At 37.9% G+C, this 21,299-nt stretch overlaps 1 protein-coding gene across 1 annotated transcript in view; it reads right to left on the reverse strand.

Annotated features, from left to right (window-relative positions):
- Window positions 1-19,319: 19,319 nt before the first annotated feature.
- shisa9a (shisa family member 9a) overlaps window positions 19,320-21,299 on the reverse strand; it is a 117,351-nt gene continuing 115,371 nt past the window's right edge. Inside the window, exon 4 of the mRNA XM_056468861.1 lies at window positions 19,320-20,712. Within this exon, the coding sequence (XP_056324836.1) occupies window positions 20,309-20,712 (404 nt within the window). The 3' untranslated portion in view covers window positions 19,320-20,308. The remainder of the gene's footprint in view (window positions 20,713-21,299) is intronic.

Genomic DNA, 21,299 nt, shown 5'->3' on the forward strand with positions numbered 1-21,299 from the left:
AAAGCTGCTTTGAAACAATAATTATTGTGAAGCTTATTATAAGAAATAATGTGAACTAAGTGGGTCTTCTTGTTTGTGTGAAGCTATTTGAAGTTTAAAATTACTTATCAGCCTCAAATAGGCCTGTTCAGCTCCAAAAAAGTAATTATAAATCTTTTATTGCCCACAGCAAAACTTCTGGATTTGCAGACACAGTTGTTGTGGTTATAAGTTCTCAAAATAAATTTAAGAATAAACCAAAAAAAAAAACAAACAAAAAAAAGGAAGCCCCATAAAAATGTTACTGTCGTCTGGATTTAGATGTGTTGCCGTAGAGCAGAAATGATCTTCTGCTGTTTTGTGTTCTTTTAGATTCATGTTCCATTATTAGATCCTTCTGCAGCTTACACTGAGATAGGATGCTGTCTGGCTCGCATGAATAGGAAGATATATTGTGCTGATGAGTATGTACGTGCGCTCGTGTGTGTGTGTGTGTGTGTACCTGAGTCTCTTTGCAGTTTGCTTGATGTCTGCCATTCTAATTGTTTTCTCAGATAAGCAGCATCTCTCAGTGGGATGAAGCTTTATTGTCCCCGAGTGTGAAGAGAAGCTCGCCTGTTCTCAGCTCAAGTGTGTGCTGTTTGTGTACTTGCTGTTCTCTCATAATGAGAAACACCATAACATCAATTTAGTGTAATTATTGATATACCTCCTGTCTCATACCACATGATAGGGCTGGATTGTGGTGGATTTTGGCTGTGTTTCGATCTGTGTTGCTGGTTGCTATGGTTAACAGATGCTCAGAGTCCACATCCAGTGGTTTGGGTTTAAATCTTGCAAGTAACAAAAATAGAATCCTTCAGTCTGTAAAGCCCTGCCTGAACCAACTGATGTACAAGCCAACTGATTTTCACAGGCCATTTCTTTCTTTCTTTCTTTCTTTCTTTCTTTCTTTCTTTCTTTCTTTCTTTCTTTCTTTCTTTCTTTCTTTCTTTCTTTCTTTCTTTCTTTCTTTCTTTCTTTCTTTCTTTCTTTCTTTGAATGTTTTAAAAAGCTATATTAACTTATAATTACTGTGGTGGACAGAAAACTATGTACCTGTACTTTATCTGAGTATTTTATTTTAAAGGGGTGGTCCAGAGTGTATTTTTAAGGCTTGATTGTGTTTAAAATATGCAAATCAATGTGTTCTTATGCTTCATTTGTAAAAAATCACGTTATTTTTTCACATATCTTACTTTGATTATAAACAGCTACTCGGTTAACATGAAAACGACAATCATGTTCCCAGATTCTCTAAAATCCTGCCCTCAGGAGGCTCTGATTGATAAGCTAACATAATGTACTGTGATTTGCGGATCGGCTCCACGTCACATCCAGCCACACTTCTACTGGGTAAATACTGTCAGTCAGTGTAGCTGTGTCAGTGTGAGCTTGAATTAGACATAAATTGAAGAGGACACAGCTGAACTTCATGCCTGATCTCAAAAATAAAATCTGACAATATTTCATATATATTCAGGTTATAAGCATGTGTAAGTAATATTAAACATTTACATATCTTTTGCGGGTTTGTTATTTGAGATGTAGAATGCAGGGAAAGCGGCCGCATAGAGAGACACACTGTACGCACTGCTGAAAATTGTGGGTGTTTACAGCAATTTGATGGATGAATATGAATTTATAGCTAAATTGCTAACAATGCCAAACAACATTTCCTGTTATTTATATCCTTGTTTACATCCTTGCTACAATATACCATTAACACTAGAAACTATGCATGTAATTGATCAATTTTAACAAATAAAAACGTACAGGTTGTGGCTCACAATCCACAGCTTTGTCTATTATGATTGGAGCTGCTCCTTCTTTAAGCTTTTAGCTGAATCCAGCACTGAACTGGGAGAGATTCTGGAAGCTGTCCTTTGTCAAATGCTAGCTATATATATATTTTTATTATACTCTAAAACATAGTTGAAATTAAATTGTAAGCACTTCTCTCTTTGTGACGTGTCCTTTGGAAGCCTAAATACAAAAAACAGAACAAACTGTGGAAATAGCACCGTTTGGATGGCATTTTAGCTTTCTCTACTACAACATTACAGTGCCTCTGGCCATGCCCCTTTGCTGTGCAGGGTGTATGCACAATGGTGAATGTGCGTAACCTAGAATGTTTGTAATCTCACTAGCTTTGATTTTTCTTATGCAGTCCCCAAACTTCGTTCGCTGTAGGCTTTGCTAAGCTAAGCCAATGTCTCCCTTTGCATTGAACTTTGAGCGTATTACATTTAGAGACTACTTCAGAGCATTGCAAAATTCAATACTATAGAGTAAAACATATTTTGAACTGGACACATTTTCATGAATAAGGTGAATCCTGTTTGTTAACCTGTAGAATCAATTCAAACATGCTATTAATTTACAAACCAAACAGATGAGTGGTTAAATATGTTCACAAGTTAATAACCCACTAATTGAAAGATCTAGTCAGAGTATACAGTTAATCATTTAATAATTCAAATGTTCCAGGTCCACCATAGCTCCAGATCCAGAAAACCATTCACTGAATTTGCAAACTGATTCAAAAGGAATAAAAAAAAGGAGTTTCATGTACTTATTCATTCAATACCGGCAAATGAAAGCTTTTATAAAAAAAATTTACTAATGACAAATTATAAGATTCATTATCATAAATGAAAATCATATTTAGATCCATTTTGAGCTGATATTTAGATTTGAGCTGTTTAAACCCACTGGTAAAATGTGTGAATGTATGCATGTTCATATTTGAGTTTTACCAACCGAACAGGGTAGGATTTATTTACACAAATCCCCATACATTTCCCCTCTACTAGCACATAAAAAATATATAACCAGTACAGCAACAGCATGCTTCTTAAAATGTTAACACATTTTGCCCTCGGTTATATTTATTTTTATATATATTGCATGTTTATATCTGTGAACACACATTTCCACACATTTTGTGTTTATTCATTTATGTAGAATTTATGGTGTATTTTGTTGGTATAGTATATCATGTTATTTTTTACTTGTTTGCACACTTGAATTAACATTAAATATTAAATGCCCACTTGTACGATTGTCAAACAAAAAAGGTCAACTGTGTGCTCACTAATGTAAATTTCTGTATGTGTTTAACATACTTCCATTGATGCTGCTTTGATTTTGGTTAAAAGCTAGTTCTTCCTGATATGGTCTTATGTGTTCACCCGATCCTTCCTTATGATGGGATCAGAGGAAGGGCTAAGCAAATACTGTGTTTTCACAATGTGGCACTGCACAGTGTCTTGTTGACTTCAAAGTCATTTTTATGGTTTGGTTTTTGCATAGACCCATGTTTGAATCTTTTGTTTTCACTTATACAACATTAAACAGACACTGATATAGAGCAGCCATTGATATTGTTCCATGAAGTTGGGTTGAACCATTTTATTAAACAATAAGTTGGCATATCCCTAAACCTCAGCATCCCTGGAAAATTCTATGCCAGGGTACTGGAGAGGAGGATCTGATGGTTAAACCTCCAGGAGGAACAATGTGGTTTTCGTACAGGCCATGGTGCTGTACACTGAACCAGCTCTATACCCTCACCAGGGTGCTCAAGGGTCCATGAGAGTATGCCCAACCAGTCCACATGTGTTTTGTGGACTTTGAGAAGGCATTCGATCATGTCCCTTGTGGCATTCTGTGGAGAGTGCTATGAGGTCAGAGGCACTCTGATAAGGGTTGTCTTGTCCCTGTATGACCAGAGTAGGAGTCTGGTTAAGATTGTCGGCAATAAGTCAAAATTGTTTCCAGTGCATGTTGGGCCCTTTGTCACCAATTCTGTACTTAACTTTTATGGACAAGATTTCAAAGCGCAGCCTTGGGCTGGAGGGGGTCCGGTTCGGGAACCACAGGATTTCATCTCTGTTATTCACAGATGATGTTGTTCTGTTGGCTTCATCGAACATGGACCTTCAGCATGCACTGGGGCGGTTTGCTGCTGAGTGTGATGCGGATGCCTCCTGGATACCTACCTAGGGATGTGTTCCAGGTATGTTCCACCAGGAAGAAGGGGAAGACCCAGGACACGCTGGAGGGATTATGTCTTTCGGCTGGCCTGGGAACACCTCGGGATCCCCTGGAGGAACTGGATGAAGTGTCTGGGGAGAGGGAAGTCTGGGGCTCTCTCCTTAAACTACTGCCTGGGCCGAGAAAAAGTGGATAAAAATGAATGGATTAATGAAAGAATAAATGTTTCCCTAAATCTGTTGGCTTCAGTATATGGTATTTCCTTGAGGTAACAATACAGTTTTTGAGTTCTATAACTTAAGGGGGCATACACCATGTGATTTTTGCAGTTGTACGAGATTGTATGCATTTTTTTCTCATCAGGAGATGTTGTGTGGAAATTGTTGATGATTGTATGGTTATGGTTCATACCGTACAATGTTAGTTGAACTTAGAAGCTGAGCCACTCAAGAGATCCAGATAATTTTTTACCATGTTAAAAAAATTTGGTCAGCTGTTTGCTTGAATTGCGGCAGCACGTTGGCGCAGTGGGTAGCACAATTGCCTCACAGCAAGAAGGTTGCTGGTTCAAGCCCCGGCTGGGTCAGTTGGCATTTCTGTGTGGAGTTTGCATGTTCTCCCCGTGTTTGCGTGGGTTTCCTCCGGGTGCTCCGGTTTCCCCCACAAGTCTAAAAACCTGTGATGCAGGTGAATTGGGTAAACTAAAATTGTCCATAGTGTATGTGTGTGAATGATTGTATATCAATGTTTCCTCAGTGATGGGTAGTGGCTGGAAGGTCATTCGCTGTGTAAAACATGTGCTGGATAAGTTGGTGGTTCGTTCCGCTGTGGCTAAGCCGAAATGTGCTGAGTTTGACCAATCAAAAGACAAACTCACTGAACTGCAAGTGTTGTATGATGTGCTATGCATGACAGAGTCATCAGAAATGATAGTTTAGAGTGGACATAGATTTATAAGTCACACACATGGGGTGAACAGGCTACTGTACTGGTTTCCCTGTGCTGAAATAGAATCTGCTATCAATAGCTGTTATGAGAGAGAGAGAGAGAGAGAGAGAGAGAGAGAGAGAGGGAGGGTGGCTCTGAAAGCAATGGTATCCTCTGTCCATGTTTTAGAGATGGAATTACATGCCATTGCTTCGGAATTTGCCAGATCATAAAATAGATAAAATAGTGTAGATTATCATGGCATCGCAGTGATTTTTCACATAAACACACCTGTGACATGTGCAATGACATACAATCTTTCGACCATCAGAATTTGCTCAATTTTACAGGATTTTTTAGTACAATGTCATGTTTGTCAAAGGGATTTTTTATTTCTCAGTTCATAACCCCTGAATATGCACGCGTTTCTTTTTAGGTTGTAATTGAAAAAAGTTTGAAATGAAGTTAGTACTCCAGCTTTGTCTCAGGTGATCATTCTAGTGTTTGGAAAAGCTGTAAGCGTTGAGTATTGTTTAGGATCCAACTCAGATGATCGCGCTAGTAAATTCCAGAGCATAAACAATGCGCCCGCACTCTCTCCCTCCCCCTCACTCCTCCACACCGCCCCCCTCGCCACCCATCTACAGCGGTTGCCTGGAAACATACAAAGAGATTTGTAAGCAGGCGGCTCAAATTCTGTTGCCATGGCAACGGCTGGCTTTCATCAAGGCTTTGGGGTTCTAGTTATAGCAGTTTTTCGGAAATTTGTCAAAGTGACCACCGCCAGACTGCCGACTTCACATTAAACCTGCAGTATAAGCAGTAAATTACTCCTGATTGCAAAGAGGAAATATTCCTTGCTGAAATGGACTGCCGAGCGGGGGCTTATTAAAAGGTGCTTGTGGCGTGTTACATGACCTAACTTCTCTTTCTGGATATGCTGTGCAAAAACTCATAAATTATCACTGATGAGAAAATTCCTCTTCCTCTGAACATTCATTATGGGCATAAAATGAGAATGGGCTGAAACCTAATTGTTGGATCTAAAGGCATTAAAATGGCCCGTGTGAGCTTCATTTCCGCCGAGCGCTCACCTGTCATAATTTCATCATAACATTATTCAGAAGCACAAATGAAGCTAAAGGAAACCTGACGGTAACAAAAAGGTATTATTAGAATTTCCAAAACTGCCACTCAGGTCTTAATTACTGCGGTAGACTGAATATTATTACAGCTCAGTTCCCTTTTGTGATGACCTGTCTTATGACCCATCATGATTTATGTATCAGTCTGAATCTCCACATTTGGAGCTTCTTAAAGAATACGTTGTCTTTCCAAAAAAAAGACAAGCTCAACAGAGCATGGTGAATTAGAAGGGGAAGGATTTATTTTTTTTATTTTAGAAAGGCATCTAAAAAACTAGTGATGGAAACTCTCACTCATTTCCATGGACTTATTTGGTGCTTATTTTATGTCATTACTTGGTCCCTGCCATCTTGAAGTGATATATTACATGCCCTAAATATGTAGCAGCATGAGCCAAAATATCATGACCACATGCCTAATATGCTGTTGTTCCCATGTCAGTCTTGTGAAGCCAGACCTTCAGACTGACAGCAAAAGGTCCGGGAACTTTGGCATCTTTCAGTGGCCAATTGAGGACAGCTCAAGAGGCCTTGTGACTGAAAAGTAAAGCCACCAATCTCGTATTCATTTTGTGCCACATTATTTGACGTTTAAATGTCCCAACAGACAGGTGAGCAACAAGTACACCCAGCACCAAGATTATTTACTATTGTACAATGATATGAAAATCCTCAACTGCTACTGTATGGCAACAAGATGTTTCAGGTTAACAATTGTTTAGAGCAACTGTTTATGTATTGAATTATTATTATTGAAAAATGGGAAAAGGTGGTTTGCCATCTCCAGGTTGGAGGAGAGTCCTTACCCAAGGTGGAGGAGTTCAAGTATCTTGGGGTTTAGTTCACGAGTGAGGGAAGGACGTATGTGACATTGACAGGCAGATTAGTGCAACGGCAGCAGTAATGCAGACAATGTACTGATCCGTTGTGATAAAGAAGGAGCTGAGCCAAAAGGCAAAGCTCTTGATTTACCGGTCAATCTACGTTCCTACTCTCACCTATGGTCATGAGCTTAGGGTCATGACTGAAAGCACAAGATCTCAGAAACAAGCAGCCGAAATGAGTTTCCTTCGCAGGATGACAGGGTGCACCATTATAGATAGTGTGAGGAGCTCTGTCATCCGGGGGGAGGTCAAAATAGAGCCGCTGCTCCTCCACATCGAGAGAAGTCAGCTGAGGTGGCTCAGGCATCTGTTTCGGATGCCTCCTGGACGCCTACCTAGAGAGGTGTTCCATGTTCCAAAGCCTTGAGGTCATGCTGGAGGGACTATGTCTCTCGGCTGGAGGAACTGTCTAGGGAGAGGGAGGTCTGGGGTTTTCTCCTAAGATTGCGGCCCCCGCGACCCGGCCCCAGAAAAGCAGACGAAAATGAGAAGAGATTAGATTATTATTGAATAATGTGCAAATGTCTAGATGATTTATCTACCTTGTGTAATGTGTTTTTTATGGTAATTTTATAGTCGTTTAATAGATATATTATTACTGCTTGGCTTGTTATTAACTAAATAACAAGTATTTTTTTTCAGTGTACCTACAATTTTATCAGAAAACAATGTAACGTATTGAATCAGTACAGTATATAGCATCTTTAAATGTAGTAGTGTAACATTTGTTATTCATTTTAAACTGATTCATTTATTTTTGATTACTTTTCTAAACTTTTGTTTAAACTGCCTTTAAATGGTATACATTATACATTAAAAACAGGCAATGCGACAAATTAAAGATAGTCACCATATCTTAGCGTTAAGTAACCCTCTTTATAATCTTGAACTTTTCCATTTTTTTTCATGAACTGTAAAAGATCACACTTTCTCTACAACGTTATGACTACAGTAGTAGTATCACAGTATTATAATTTTTGGCTCTTTAGCTTATTGCAATTTATTAAATTTCTATTAAAGATGTTTCAAGAGTTCACACTTAGCTGATGATTGATTATAAAGTTTGTTTGGCATGCTGTTCAAGGAGAGCTGGTAAGCAGTCATCTGGTAAGCACGAAAAGGAACAATGTCACACCGCCCTGTTCATTTTAAAGATGAAATGCAGCCATACGTACTTCTGGCTATATGATTCACGATCTCCAGAAATTGAATGAGCCTACTGTATGTTGCAACAAATAGTTCAGTTTGACACTTCAAAGAATGTAAGTTCAAATGTTTCCACAGAAAAACAGCACAGCAACAGAGATTCATTTTTAATAATGAATCATTCTTTAAAGCTGCATCTCAAAAGTCAGCAATTGTTGTAGCCCTTTGACACTAACTAAAACCAAAGCCATGATGGAAATGCTCATATTCACTCTGAATCAAAGATCTGAGCACATCTCATACTGTAGGTAAGGCTCACTGAGGAGTCTCTGGTGTCCTCAGCACTGGTTTATTCTCTGTCAGATAAAGAGAAGCAGTGCTCTGAAGGTTTTTTATGATCCACATGACCAATACTAGGATCAGTCGATTGTCTCGGAGAGGAAGTAAGTGTTACAGGGGCGAACACTCAGGGGGAAAACAGTGGGAGATAAAAGTCTACCTCACGCATAAATATTTATATCAGTTGTGGATGGGGGTTGAGAAATTGAATCTCATCGCAGTGACTCACCATGTGACAAGCGCTAGATCAGAAGACTCATATTGTTGGTAGAGGTTTCAGCAATCATGCCCTTAGACCAAGCAACAGGCTGGTGGGTGCAATTGCCTGTCATCTCCATTAACCAGAAAAACTACAATGTGGATGGGCAGAATAACCCACTAACACTTAATGTATAAAATGAACTGGAGCAGTGTTCACAGCCTCTGTAGAAACCCATAGAGGAACATTGTCTGATGTGACAAGTTGCATCGCTGATTGATTTGTGCGCTTCATTGTGTTCTGGTTTAAACCGGTATGAATGAAAAGGTAGTGCTGTAATTAAGCCTGAGCTGTTGTGGGCTCTTTGGTTGATGATTCAGCACGTTCCCGTGAGGATAACGCCACAGCCAACAACACAAAGCTGGTAATGAATGCTTGGAAAAACCGATAGCACTGTTCTTTAATTTTTAACACCTGTGCCATGCATTGCCAAGTTGTTTTAAATACTGTAGTTTTAATAATGGTATGTTGGGAAAATGGTACTGTTTATGCTGTGAATATGTCTGTATGTGACCCTAGACCACAAAACAAAAAAGGCACATTTTCCCAAATTGAGATTTATCATCTTAAAGCTGAATAAATAAGTATTTATATTGATGATTAGCTTGTTAGCCCAATATTTGGCTTAGATACAACTATTTGAAATCTAAAATCTGAGATTGAAAAAAAATCTAAATACTGAGAAAAGTTCCTTTAAAGAGCCCATATTATGGGTTTTTGAAAATGAGTTTCCATGCAGTGTGTAACACAGTACTAAGTGAATGAAAGCATCCAGCTGAGGTTTAAATCTGAAAGTGCACCGTGTTCAAAACTATTGATTCTTTAATGAAATAGTCAACTCAGAGTCAAATAAATGAATCGTGTTGGGTTCGGATCTGTTGCTTGAACACGTCGACTTTAATACCATACATCACCAAATATAAAGTGCTGGTTCCGGTAAAATGTGAACGCATCTTTCCCTTCAGACACTAGAGGAGTGCGGGGGATCACGGGACTGATCATGACGCAAATATGACGATCACTGACAGATGAAGATTCGGCTGCAGGGTTAAAGTTCATTTTCACAACAAAACCACAGTATAGCCATCCGAGTGATGTGTTTGTTCCTGTCATTTTTCTGATTTTTGATGCAAAAATCAACACTGCAACGCCGGCAGTTTGCTATTGAAGGAAGGAGCAGCAGAGACTATTGGACTTACATTTCATACGGACCATTTTCTTCTTCCTCATACAATATGTGTAATTAAAATTGTTGCTTTGTTTTCACTAGTTTGCAAAATATGTGTTTAATTCTGTGTTGTAGGTTGTAATTGCTTCACGTGGCTTGTAATCACTTATTTATTATACATCAGTGCTTGTACTGTATCTCTCAGGTTAAATCCAAAAATCCATATTGCATCCAAATACCTATTTAATTGCGTTTCTATACTCGCGATCATCTGCCGTTTGCTATGGTCACCATCAGCAGTTCCTCACATGCGCGGCGCGGTCAATTTTCAAAATGGTTTAACTTTTGCCACTCTGTGGATTAGTACTGAATGTGTGTCGTAGATATTACTTGGGGTTAAGAGTAGAGTAATATGCTGGTGTGTAACTGCATTGCTTTATTGCATTCCTTCCGAGGTAGATGTTTTTTTCTGTCTTGCACTGAACCCAGTCGACCAATCACAGCAGACTGGGTCATCGGACCAATCCCTGCAGATTAACTTCATGCAAAAGGAGGGGTTTGGGAACAAATTAATCGCTGACCAAATCATATGGGAGTCATTAGGATAATAAATGAATATTAATAATGAATGTTATAAGACATTATAAATGAATATTATAAGACAATGAAAGTGTTTTTTGACCCTGCATGCATATCAGCATGTTATTGGAGACCCTCAAAAACAAAATTTTATTTTTATGAAGATTTTATGAAGTATATACTGTAAACCGAAGCATGAAGATGATTGGGAATTTCCAGCTGGACAATTATATCAATGTTTTTAAGTTGTAATGTTTTTATGTGGACTGTTCAGTCTTAAGATATAAATCTGTTTTAATATCCAAGGAAAGCAGTAGCAATGTGAAAACCAGACATCATCAATCATATTTTTTTTTTTACCTAGGAATGGGGGAAGATTCCAGTACAGAAGTGACAGAAACTCGCATTTATAGGAGGTTAAAAATCCTAATGAATGTTCTTTGAATGTTATTAAATAATTTTGCATGTATTTTGCAAATATTTTATTAACATAATATAAATATTAACTTAATAGTTTATATTAAAATTAACATTCACATTTTTGTAATATACGCCTTTGTGACAAAAGCAGCTTCAATGTAATCGGCAACCATTAGGAAGTAATTTGTAGTGCAGCTAGCTACTTTTTTAGAAGTCTAGTTTGCCAATAGTTTATAGTGTACATTTCCTAATGAGTAGCTTCCCCAACAGTGATATGTATAAACTTTGAAATGATATTTTTTTCTGAACCTAATTACAAAAGCAAAACACAAATAAATAGACAACTTCATTGCAGAAAACAAATAAACTGCAGGAAAACATCTTGATTTTTTTGCTAAATCATTTACACACTGCAGTTTTTATATTCATTTTTTATATTGAAAAAATCAATGCCATATCTTCTAATTTGTGGAGCTGCTTTGTATTGCTTGTCAAGCTAATTTCCTATTGGCCTGATAACAATACCAATAAACATTTGCCATTATCAGAAAACACTGTTTTGTGGGCCAACATTTTTAGCATCTCTATGATCTGTCTGTTAGGTGGTTTTGGCCTATAGTTGGTGATAACCTGAATGCCTTGCCACATATACGCCATGTATCATTGCTGTCACTGAATTGGCTGTAGATTCTTTGTGAGTTTACCCACTTACCCTACTGATGGCCAAGGACAGTTTTGTCCTTGTTGTTCATAGACCTGCCTTATTAAATCATCTGCTCTGATGATAAAGTGATGGGTCCTCAGCAGAGCTTGTATTTCTGGCTGGAGTGTACAGTGATGTCCCTGGTCACTGATGCCTTGTATTCCTTTAAGTTGGTTGAAGTTGCCAGCTGTTACAGTGTTTCTGAACCTGTGGAAGTCAGTGTGCTCAAAACTGACCACAAGTGCAGAAATGACTTCTGCTGACCAGGTTTTCATCTGGTTCTGAACTGGTCCTTCACATCTGAGGAGCAGTCTTTACGAATAAAGGGCTGTTACAGTTGAATGTGTTTGTAACTCTTGTTTATTCATTCATTCATTCGTTCATTTTGTTTTTCGTCTTATTCCATTTATTAATCCGGGGTCGCCACAGTGGAATGAACCGCCAACTTATCCAGCACGTTTTTACGCAGCGGATGCCCTTCCAGCCACAACCCATCTCTGGGAAACAACCATACACACTCATTCACACACATACACTACGGACAATTTAGCCTACCCAATTCGCCAGTACCGCATGTCTTTGGACTGTGGGGGAAACCGGAGCACCCGAAGGAAACAGCACTACCTACTGCGCCACTGCGTCACCCTGTAACTCTTGTTGCAAAGTCCAAATATTGATAGAATTTAGAAAAAGGGTATGGCTGCAGACTGGGTACAAATGCAGGTCGAGCTGCATGCAATGCTTTTAATGCACACACCTAACCCTACCCCTAACCCTACACCTCACAGTGACATCACTGGCTTCATTGAGTGTATTGTGCCTGAGATTGTGTATGTGAGACTGCGTGTCTCAGCACTGCAGTCAGATACTATTTCTTTTTTTTTTTTTACATGAACATAATTGACCACACCAATAGCATTTACAGTTTAAATAGCTTTATCAATTGCAAAGATTGTACACTTTGGTTATTAAATTGGTTGGGCATTTCGTGCAAAAACCAAATGACCATTCTTACCATTTTTATTCTGCTAGCGCACATTTTTTTATTCTGCTAGCTTTTTCTTAAACTAAACAATTAATCAGTGTAAGTTAATCCACTTAAAAATGTTTTGGCAATCTTCAATCAAAATCTGACCATTTGCTTTATCATTTGGAGTGGCACTCCTTTAGCTAACGTCAATTTGAGGGTTTCCATAGCAACTGTATATTTATAAGCTAAAGCACACCTTCTTACCATTAGTTTGCTATGAAGGAATGATGCACAAAAAAGCCATACCCCTATTCCATATTCCGCTTCAGTTGGAAGTACATCAACATACTGAAATAAAAGTCTTCTGGCTCACACAGGCAGACTTTAAATGTAACGATTCGTGTGTAGGTAAAGTGCATTTCAAAAACCAACATTTATGTTTTCTCTGCTTAATAAACATGTATAGCTTTGCATATCTCCTGAAAGGACAGCTTTGGTTAGCATATGACATTTTAACATATAATATGAATACAATAAATGGATGTAATTGTGATTTTAACAGAAGAAAAGCCTAAGTAAATTCTGAATAAATTTAAGCACTATTAAATGCACCTTCACCAGTGAGATCAGTTTAGAGTATCTTTAATAAATGTCATATGTATACAAAGACACTGCACAAAAATAGCATTTACATTACAGTTTTAAAGTCATCTTATCGGCGACATTCCCTAAAATACTGCAAACAAAATGAATTGCATTTTACATGCACAGATAAGGACAAATTGCAAAACTGAAATATGAAAAAGGAAAAAGATAAGCCCTTATATCTGATTAGTTTCTCGCCAACCAGCATAGGTCTAAATTATCATTTCCCTACTTTAAATTAATCCTAACCTCATAACAATCAGACTTATCTCAGGCTCAGTCTATTAATCACAGTCAATACCATTTCCCAACCTCATTTCTGCCTTAATTGAAATTAGGTTGTGTGCATATTTTGGAGATTTCTTACTGGAGAATAAAACGCTGCATACTTGTGAATATGCTGTGATTTTTGACCATAGTCATTGCTTGTGCTTATAGAAGCTCATAGACTAATATTCATGCACTGATTGATTTATCGATGAAGCATTTATTGATAAATAACACAGCTGATTAAATATAATAGACCATTTTGAGGGATGTAAACAAAAACAATGGTCTCAAAGTATTTCCTGTTTTACATTTTTAATTTCTATAGCTTCCAAGAATCCAAAAAGAGCCACATATTGATAAATAATGTTATGACAGCAGTGTTAACATTACGTTACGATTGAATTGCCTCTTGTTATAGTTATGAAATAGTTTGATAACAAGCAGGAAATGTTCATGGGCCAATGACATTAACACATTGAAATGGTCTACTGTATTGAAAACACTAACACACTGAAATCATCAGTTTGACAACACATAATCCACAAATTCCCACAACACATGCAAATACAGAATTGGAATGCAAATAGTACTGACCTCAACAATAATGTTTTGGGGAACCCCAAAAAGCAGGGCTTCTCAAAGTCTGAACTCCGATCCAGATGAGAATTCAATCTGGACCCACATCCATTTCATATTTAAAGACCACTAATTGTGTGTAAGGGATTTTAAACATGTGGATTTACTACTTTGAAAATGCATATTAAACTTGTAATCTTTTTAGTTTTTAATGCCTTTTTAGCAATGGTTCGAAATTAAACAGAATTTAATATTTTTCCTGATTTATATGCATGTTTATTAAAACAATAATTTTTTTTAGACCTTTGACATTTATGAAAATTCAAATTTGGACCTTTAAATTGAGAGTTTGCGAACCCCTGCCATAAATGAATGTTCCTGTCTGCTTTCTGTTTAAAGTCATCAATGTTTTCAGAGATCTGAAAGATTTGAGTTTTTTTCAAACGTTGCACAGTTTTGACACTAAACAGGAAGCTGTCGAGAAGCAGTCACATTTTGGGTCCCCAACACATTTCTGTTTTTGTCTGCACTAATTTAGGCACATTTTTGTATTTGCATGTATTGAGAGAATTGGTGTGTGTCAATTTTTTAGAGTTTTCTTGCAGCATGTTTGAGCTCTCACACGGCCACACTGAGTATGCTTACATGGACACCAATAATCAGATTTTAATGCGTTAAAAACAATACTTTGATTAAGAGTCCACCATGTAAACAGCAATTTTTAATTAATTTAATCCGATTAAGGCGTAGCAGTGGCGCAGTAGGTAGTGCTGCCGCCTCACAGCAAGAAGGTTGCTGGTTCGAGCCTCGGCTGGGTCGATTGGCGTTTCTGTGTGGAGTTTGCATGTTCTCCCTGCGTTCGCATGGGTTTCCTCCGGGTGCTCTGGTTTCCCCCACAGTCCAAAGACATGTGGTACAGGTGAATTGGGTAAGCTAAATTGTCCGTAGTGCATGAGTGTGGGTGAGCGTGTGGATGTTTTCCAGAGATGGGTTGCGGCTGGAAGAGCATCCGCTGCGTAAAACATGTGCTGGATAAGTTGGCGGTTCATTCCGCTGTGGTGACCCTGGATTGATCAAGGGACTAAGCCGAAAAGAAAATGAATGAATGAATGAAAGAATAATCCGATTAAGGTCATAATCGAACTAAACAGAAATCTAATTAAGACGTGGAGTATGCCAATTTTAGTCGCATTGAAGTGCAGTACAGACATGTAAACACATTAATCAAACTCTTACCATCGTGTAGGTGAGGTTTTTTGCCATTCTGCGTTTGGTATCAAATTCTATTGAAACAACACTCTTCCAGCAGTTCATACTCACATTCAATATCTTGTATATCATAGGGAGCATGTATGAAATGATCCTGAATGAAAGTGAAAGTGCCAAACTGCAACTGGAGTGGACAAATTAAAAATGAAACACCCAAAGTGATGCAATGGCGTTAATCGAACTGTGTGCTATAACATGCAAAACGGGATCATGAAGGGGACATTCAAAAAGCAACTCATGTAAACACCTTAATCATATTATTGTCTCATTCAGAATAAGACAAATCAGTTGATTACTGATGTCCATGTAAACGTAGTCACTGTTAGACAGTTGATTGTTTTTTGGAGTAACTCACTGACAGCACTATTACCAGCAAGTTACCGCAACTGCCCCTTTACAGTAGCTTACCTGTAAATGTGTTTACAGTAGCAGGGCCCTATCACAATTTCATTTTACAGTAAAATAGCCTTACTACAACTTTTTTATGGTAAAATGCCCTATACCACATTGCAATTTTACAGTATGACAGTTTTTACTGTAGTTTTACGGTAATTTATTTACATTTTACACTAGCAGCACAAAACCTTTATTTTTAGTATTTACTATTGAATTTTAGTAATTCCAAACAAGTGGCTCAATTTTCTTTAACTCTCATTTTTGTCTTCAACTACAGTAGCAGTACTCGATTACTTTGATTACAGTAGAATACCGCAAATTCCTAATTACAGTAAGTTACTGTAAAATTTAAAAATGACCCTCAATGCAGTGCATATTACTGTAGTGAACTGTAAAGAATGTATGTGGTATTTTACTGGGTGTTTTTGCAGTAAATAATTGTAAAATTGTGACAAAGTCTAACAGTGCACATAAAAAAAAACTCAACCACTGTGTTTTTAAATTAAATGTAAAAATGTAATCAATCGGTTGGTTTGTCCACATTTTACTTAAATTTGCTTCAAAATAAGACAGCAGTTTGGAGAGAGTGTATTCCTTATATAGTTTTTTTTATTTAAAATCATTATAAAACCAAACAAATAGTGTTTTATAGTCAATAGAAAAGAACTGATTTTACTGATTTTCCAGGCCACTCTTATGAGGAATTGTACATATTATGAGAAACGGTAGCTTAATTGTACAAATTAAAACAATTTATTTAGAATGAAAATGTAAGATTTTTACAGGTGCATGCCCCCAAACCCCACCCTAAACCTACCCCTCATTGGGGGTGGGGGGGGGGACTCAGTGTACAAATGAGATTATCCAAATTAAAATAACTTAGCAACTAAATAAAAAAATTATGAATTGCCATGAAATTGTGTTGGATTTTCTGCTTATTTTATTTACTCTGTCATATAATTACTCTGTCTAATTTTTATGGGGCTGTCTGGCATAAATTATCGTACTGTGCTGTATACCACCTATATAGAGCAATATAAAATATGTTTTCTGAGGATAACTTCTTTTGTTATTTCTCTCCAGTACATGCAGACCTTGAAGACATTGTAAAAGAATTCATGCCTCATGGTCTGCATGGGCCCTCAACAAATAAATGCAGTCGACCACCCGCTCTCCAAATACATCTTCTCTGTATGCCGAACAGGCCGATGCTGATTCGGTTAACTAGGTCACTCGTACCCTCGATCTTAATTTGCAGAGCAGAACTTTGATTTCTGGCAGCTCAACAAGGCCCCCACAGAAATGGGCTCATTCAATCGCTGGCTGTTTCCAGGCACCTGTTCAGAGGTGAATGTGTGCAGCTGAGGATTGGATTAGCTGACTTATTCTTGCTCAAAGTGCCTGAATCAAATCAATCAGAGCCTTTCCCGTCCCTGCTCCTCATCTGGGACTTCTTCCGAATTGCAGCAGATGAAAGACTTTCTGCCTGCTCCCTGACTATTTCCAACAAAACACCGTCGCACCCTTTGATGGACCTCAGAAATTGGTGTGTTGTAGGGTATTGAAATGCTTTTAGACCTCTGTTATACTCCATACATCTGTATTCACATATGAAGGAAAATATACATCTATAGCATGTTAGAAGAAACAAAGATAAAACTACTCTGTCAACACTGTAACCATCTTTAAAATATACAACCACATTTTTGTGCTTTTACTCCATTAAAAGAAGTTAACCTTGTCTTACTTCCAGGGCCATTTACTGTATATCGAAGTTGATATTTCTTAACATCTAGTATTTATGAGGTGAGTTGTTAGCCCAACACTCAACCCCCAATCTGTAGAACCAAGACATACGTACATACACTACAGGACATTTTCGCTTACTCAATTCACCTATATCAGGGCACTCGGAACATAAGGAGAACATGCAAACTCCACACAGAAATGCCAACTGACCCAGCCAGGACTCAAACCAGCAACCTTCTTGCTGTGAGGCAACAGCGCTACCCACTGCACCACCGTTTGGCCCTTGTCTTATCTTATTTTATTAAGGTATACAAGTTTCAATGTGATGTTTCACATAAGTTTGTTGAGAAAACACTTTGGTTGAAAGTGTTGTTCATAAGACTGTCATGAAACCTTTATAATCATACTGTCATGAATATGAATGAGATTTTATACATGCTTATGGCAGCTGTCATTAAGTGTCATTAGTTCAGTCATGTTATTTTAAATGCAAAGATGACACTGTTTGAGATATATTTGTTATGACAATGTGACATAAGGGTGGCACGGTGGCTCAGTTGTTAGCACTGTCGCCTCACAGCAAGAAGGTCGCTAATTCAAGTACCAGCAGGGTCAGTTGGCATTGCTGTGTGGAGTTTGCATATTCAAACATGTTCACGTGGGTTTTCTCTGGGTGCTCCCGTTTCCACCACAGCCCAAGGACATGTGACATAGGTGAATTGAGTAAACTAAATTGGTATGAGTGTTGTATGGGTGTTTCCCAGTACTGGGTTGCAGCTGGAAGGGCATCCACTGCATAAAACATATGCCAGAATAGTTGGCGGTCCATTCTGCTGTGGCAACCTCTGAAATAGAGACTAAGCTTAAGGAAATTGAATGAATGAACTTGATATAAACAAATACATCCCGACTTGTCATAAATCTGTCATAAACATGATTGTCATGAGGCCATTATAATCATGTCATGAATTTTATTACAGCGTCATTAATATATATATTTTTAGTAACTACAGTGGTGCAAATTGAAATGTCAAGACATATTAATGACAGTGTTATAAAATTATTTGACAGAGTATTGACACTTTTTTTGCTCATGCCACTAAAAAAACGTCACAATTGTGATGTCTTCATGACCATCATGTTTATGACAGATTTTTGACAAGTTAAGTCAGAAGTATGTTGTACTGTTTCTTGTGATGAAAGTTGAAATGACATAGAAATTAAAATAGATTCAACTAAAATTGTAATTAAGTTTTCGTAACTATTTTGAACATAAAGAATTATATTAATAAAAATATAAATAAAAGTGCAAATAAGCAAAAGCATGTGAATATCATAAAATTGTGAGGGGGAGTTGTCCACTTGTTATTACTGGAGAGATATTAATGGCCATATTGTCTCCTTAAATAGCTTTCTATGGCAGTTACAGTCCTGTCATAAATAAACCTGTAACTTTCAAATACCATATGCGTTATCAAGCATCTACAGCTTTGCTTACTGCTCATGCACACAACATGCAACGGAGTAATTGGAAAGCATGGAGCACACATAAATATTTTTCAGCAGGTGTTAGTTTGACAGGATTCATCCTAGACTAAAGTTATTTCACATGATCTGGTTCATCTGCAATTAGAGTAAAGTGCAGGCGCAGGTCAAGTTCTTTGTGTTGATATTTCCTGGTTTCCGTATTGTTGAATTAACTCAATTGGATACAACAAAATTCATTGATCTGTTTGTGAAAACTTGGAACATCCCGTTAGCATCAAACACAGCAATGGAGGAGGAACACACACAAAAAAAATAAAATAAAAATACAGATGAAGAGAATGAGGAAAGAAAAAGCTTATTTTATTCCAGTTTAAAGTACATCTTCATCTCCAGAACTACCACTCCATTAGATAATGATGTAGCAACAGAAACAGTTTCTCTCAAACGTACTATTGAACGAAACAGAAAATAAATAAATATATTTCAATAAATAATTGCTGAACACAATAACTTCAACCAGCTACTTCTTGGCACAATGTACTGTATAATCTGCATACATATACTGGCAATGGTATAAATAAATGCATATGGTCGCATCTGTTTGGGACAAAAGAAATAAATAAATCAATAAAACGTACCTTCCATACGACACATTTGTAAAAAGTGCAAAAAACCTCACATGTGGCAGCAGATACACCTACTGATGACATTTTGACAAATATTTCAACATGCTCGTATGCGTTTGAGAGTACACGTAAAAAAAGGAACGCCAAAAGGAGACCAAACACGTATTTTTATAGTTGTGCCCAAATGTCCATGTTGTTTAACAGTGGTGCTCATGGCATGACAATGCTACTTTCGCATGAAATATTCAGCACATGTGACTCCATATTTCGAGCGTCCGGTTATTTAGTTATAATGACAAAACAAAAGGCACGGCCTCAATTCCAGTCTCCCTCAAATCGGTGCCAAAGTTTTCTGTATTTTATTTCACATAAGAGCATCACCCTGTGTTTCATACTCCACGCCAGCCCTTTAATAACTAGGAATCAATAATGTGGTATGTTTCATTTCTATAATGTCTCATCTAACCGTAGCCATTCTCTTATATCTTATTGCTATTGATCTGAATCTTTTTCCAGAGCCAATTCTTTACATCAGTTTCCTGTAACCTTTTCATTGACGGAACACAAACACATCATTGTTACAGTGGATATAAATAGTGGCGAACGCTTTGAGTGTCCCTCATGTTATCGAGAGAGCATGACATGCTCACCCCTGGTGTTCCTCCAGTCCACTAGGGGCAGTGTGGAGAGTCCTTTTGTGATATGATTTCACTTCCGGCTCTCAGCTGCTTCTTAAACAGTCACTTCAGTCTTACTGTTGGTTACAAAGTAGGGTTGCGTGGGTAAGTAGTGATGACTGCGGGCAGTGTGTAGCTCATTGACCTGCTCCACCATGCACATCTTCCTGGGGTTGTAGGTTTTGCGTCGACCTGCAGTCTCTGCGGCCTCCCAGCTTCTCAGCATGCCTGGATTTGCGATGGTATTGGAGCTGTAGGCCATCGCGGGATGGGAAATGTTGGCTTTAATGCTCTTGGGCTTCTGTCCATTTTGTTTGATGCACGGGACCTCTGTGACGTAAGACGCTGTGGGCTCCACGTGCTCCATTCGAATTGGATGAAGCGGCAGGTTTCCTTTAGCCGCAAGTTCGACCAGGTGGCGGTGCTGCTTGTTGAGGAAATCACCATTGGCTTTGGCGGCTGATGGAAAAATAGAGAAGAACAGTGAGATTAGTCGAATGAAATTGGTATATTTAATGAGAAACTAAATTTTTCTCAAGATGAAAGAGCTGGATGTACCCTGTTCAGAAAGGATTACATGAAATTAGCCTGAAAAAAATCACCTATTACAGGGAGATGTTGAAGAAGGAGCAGGAGAGATTTTCCTATTCCTGAATGAAAGATTTAAATAGATATGTTTTGGCACAGCAAATTTAACACTTTGTTCAGTTGCTTAATTTGTTTCTGTCTAAAAGGTGGGAGACTGTGCCAATTTTTATGCCTATTTTTGTCAAAATCATAGTCATTATATATTACATAGAACTATATATAAATCATACAGCTATATATAAATTATGTGAAGTTTATTTAGGGTGTCACAGTGGCGCAGTGGGTAGCACAATCACCTCAAAGCAATAAGGTTGCTGGTTCGAGCACTGGCTGGGTCAACTGGCATTTCTGTGTGGAGTTTACATGTTCTCCCTGTGTTTATGTGGGTTTCCTCCGGGAGCTCTGGTTTCCCCCACAGTCCAAAGACATGCGCTATAGGTGAATTGAACAAGCTAAAT

This window comes from Danio aesculapii, chromosome 12, assembly GCF_903798145.1.
Source record: "Danio aesculapii chromosome 12, fDanAes4.1, whole genome shotgun sequence".
NCBI lineage: Eukaryota > Metazoa > Chordata > Actinopteri > Cypriniformes > Danionidae > Danio > Danio aesculapii.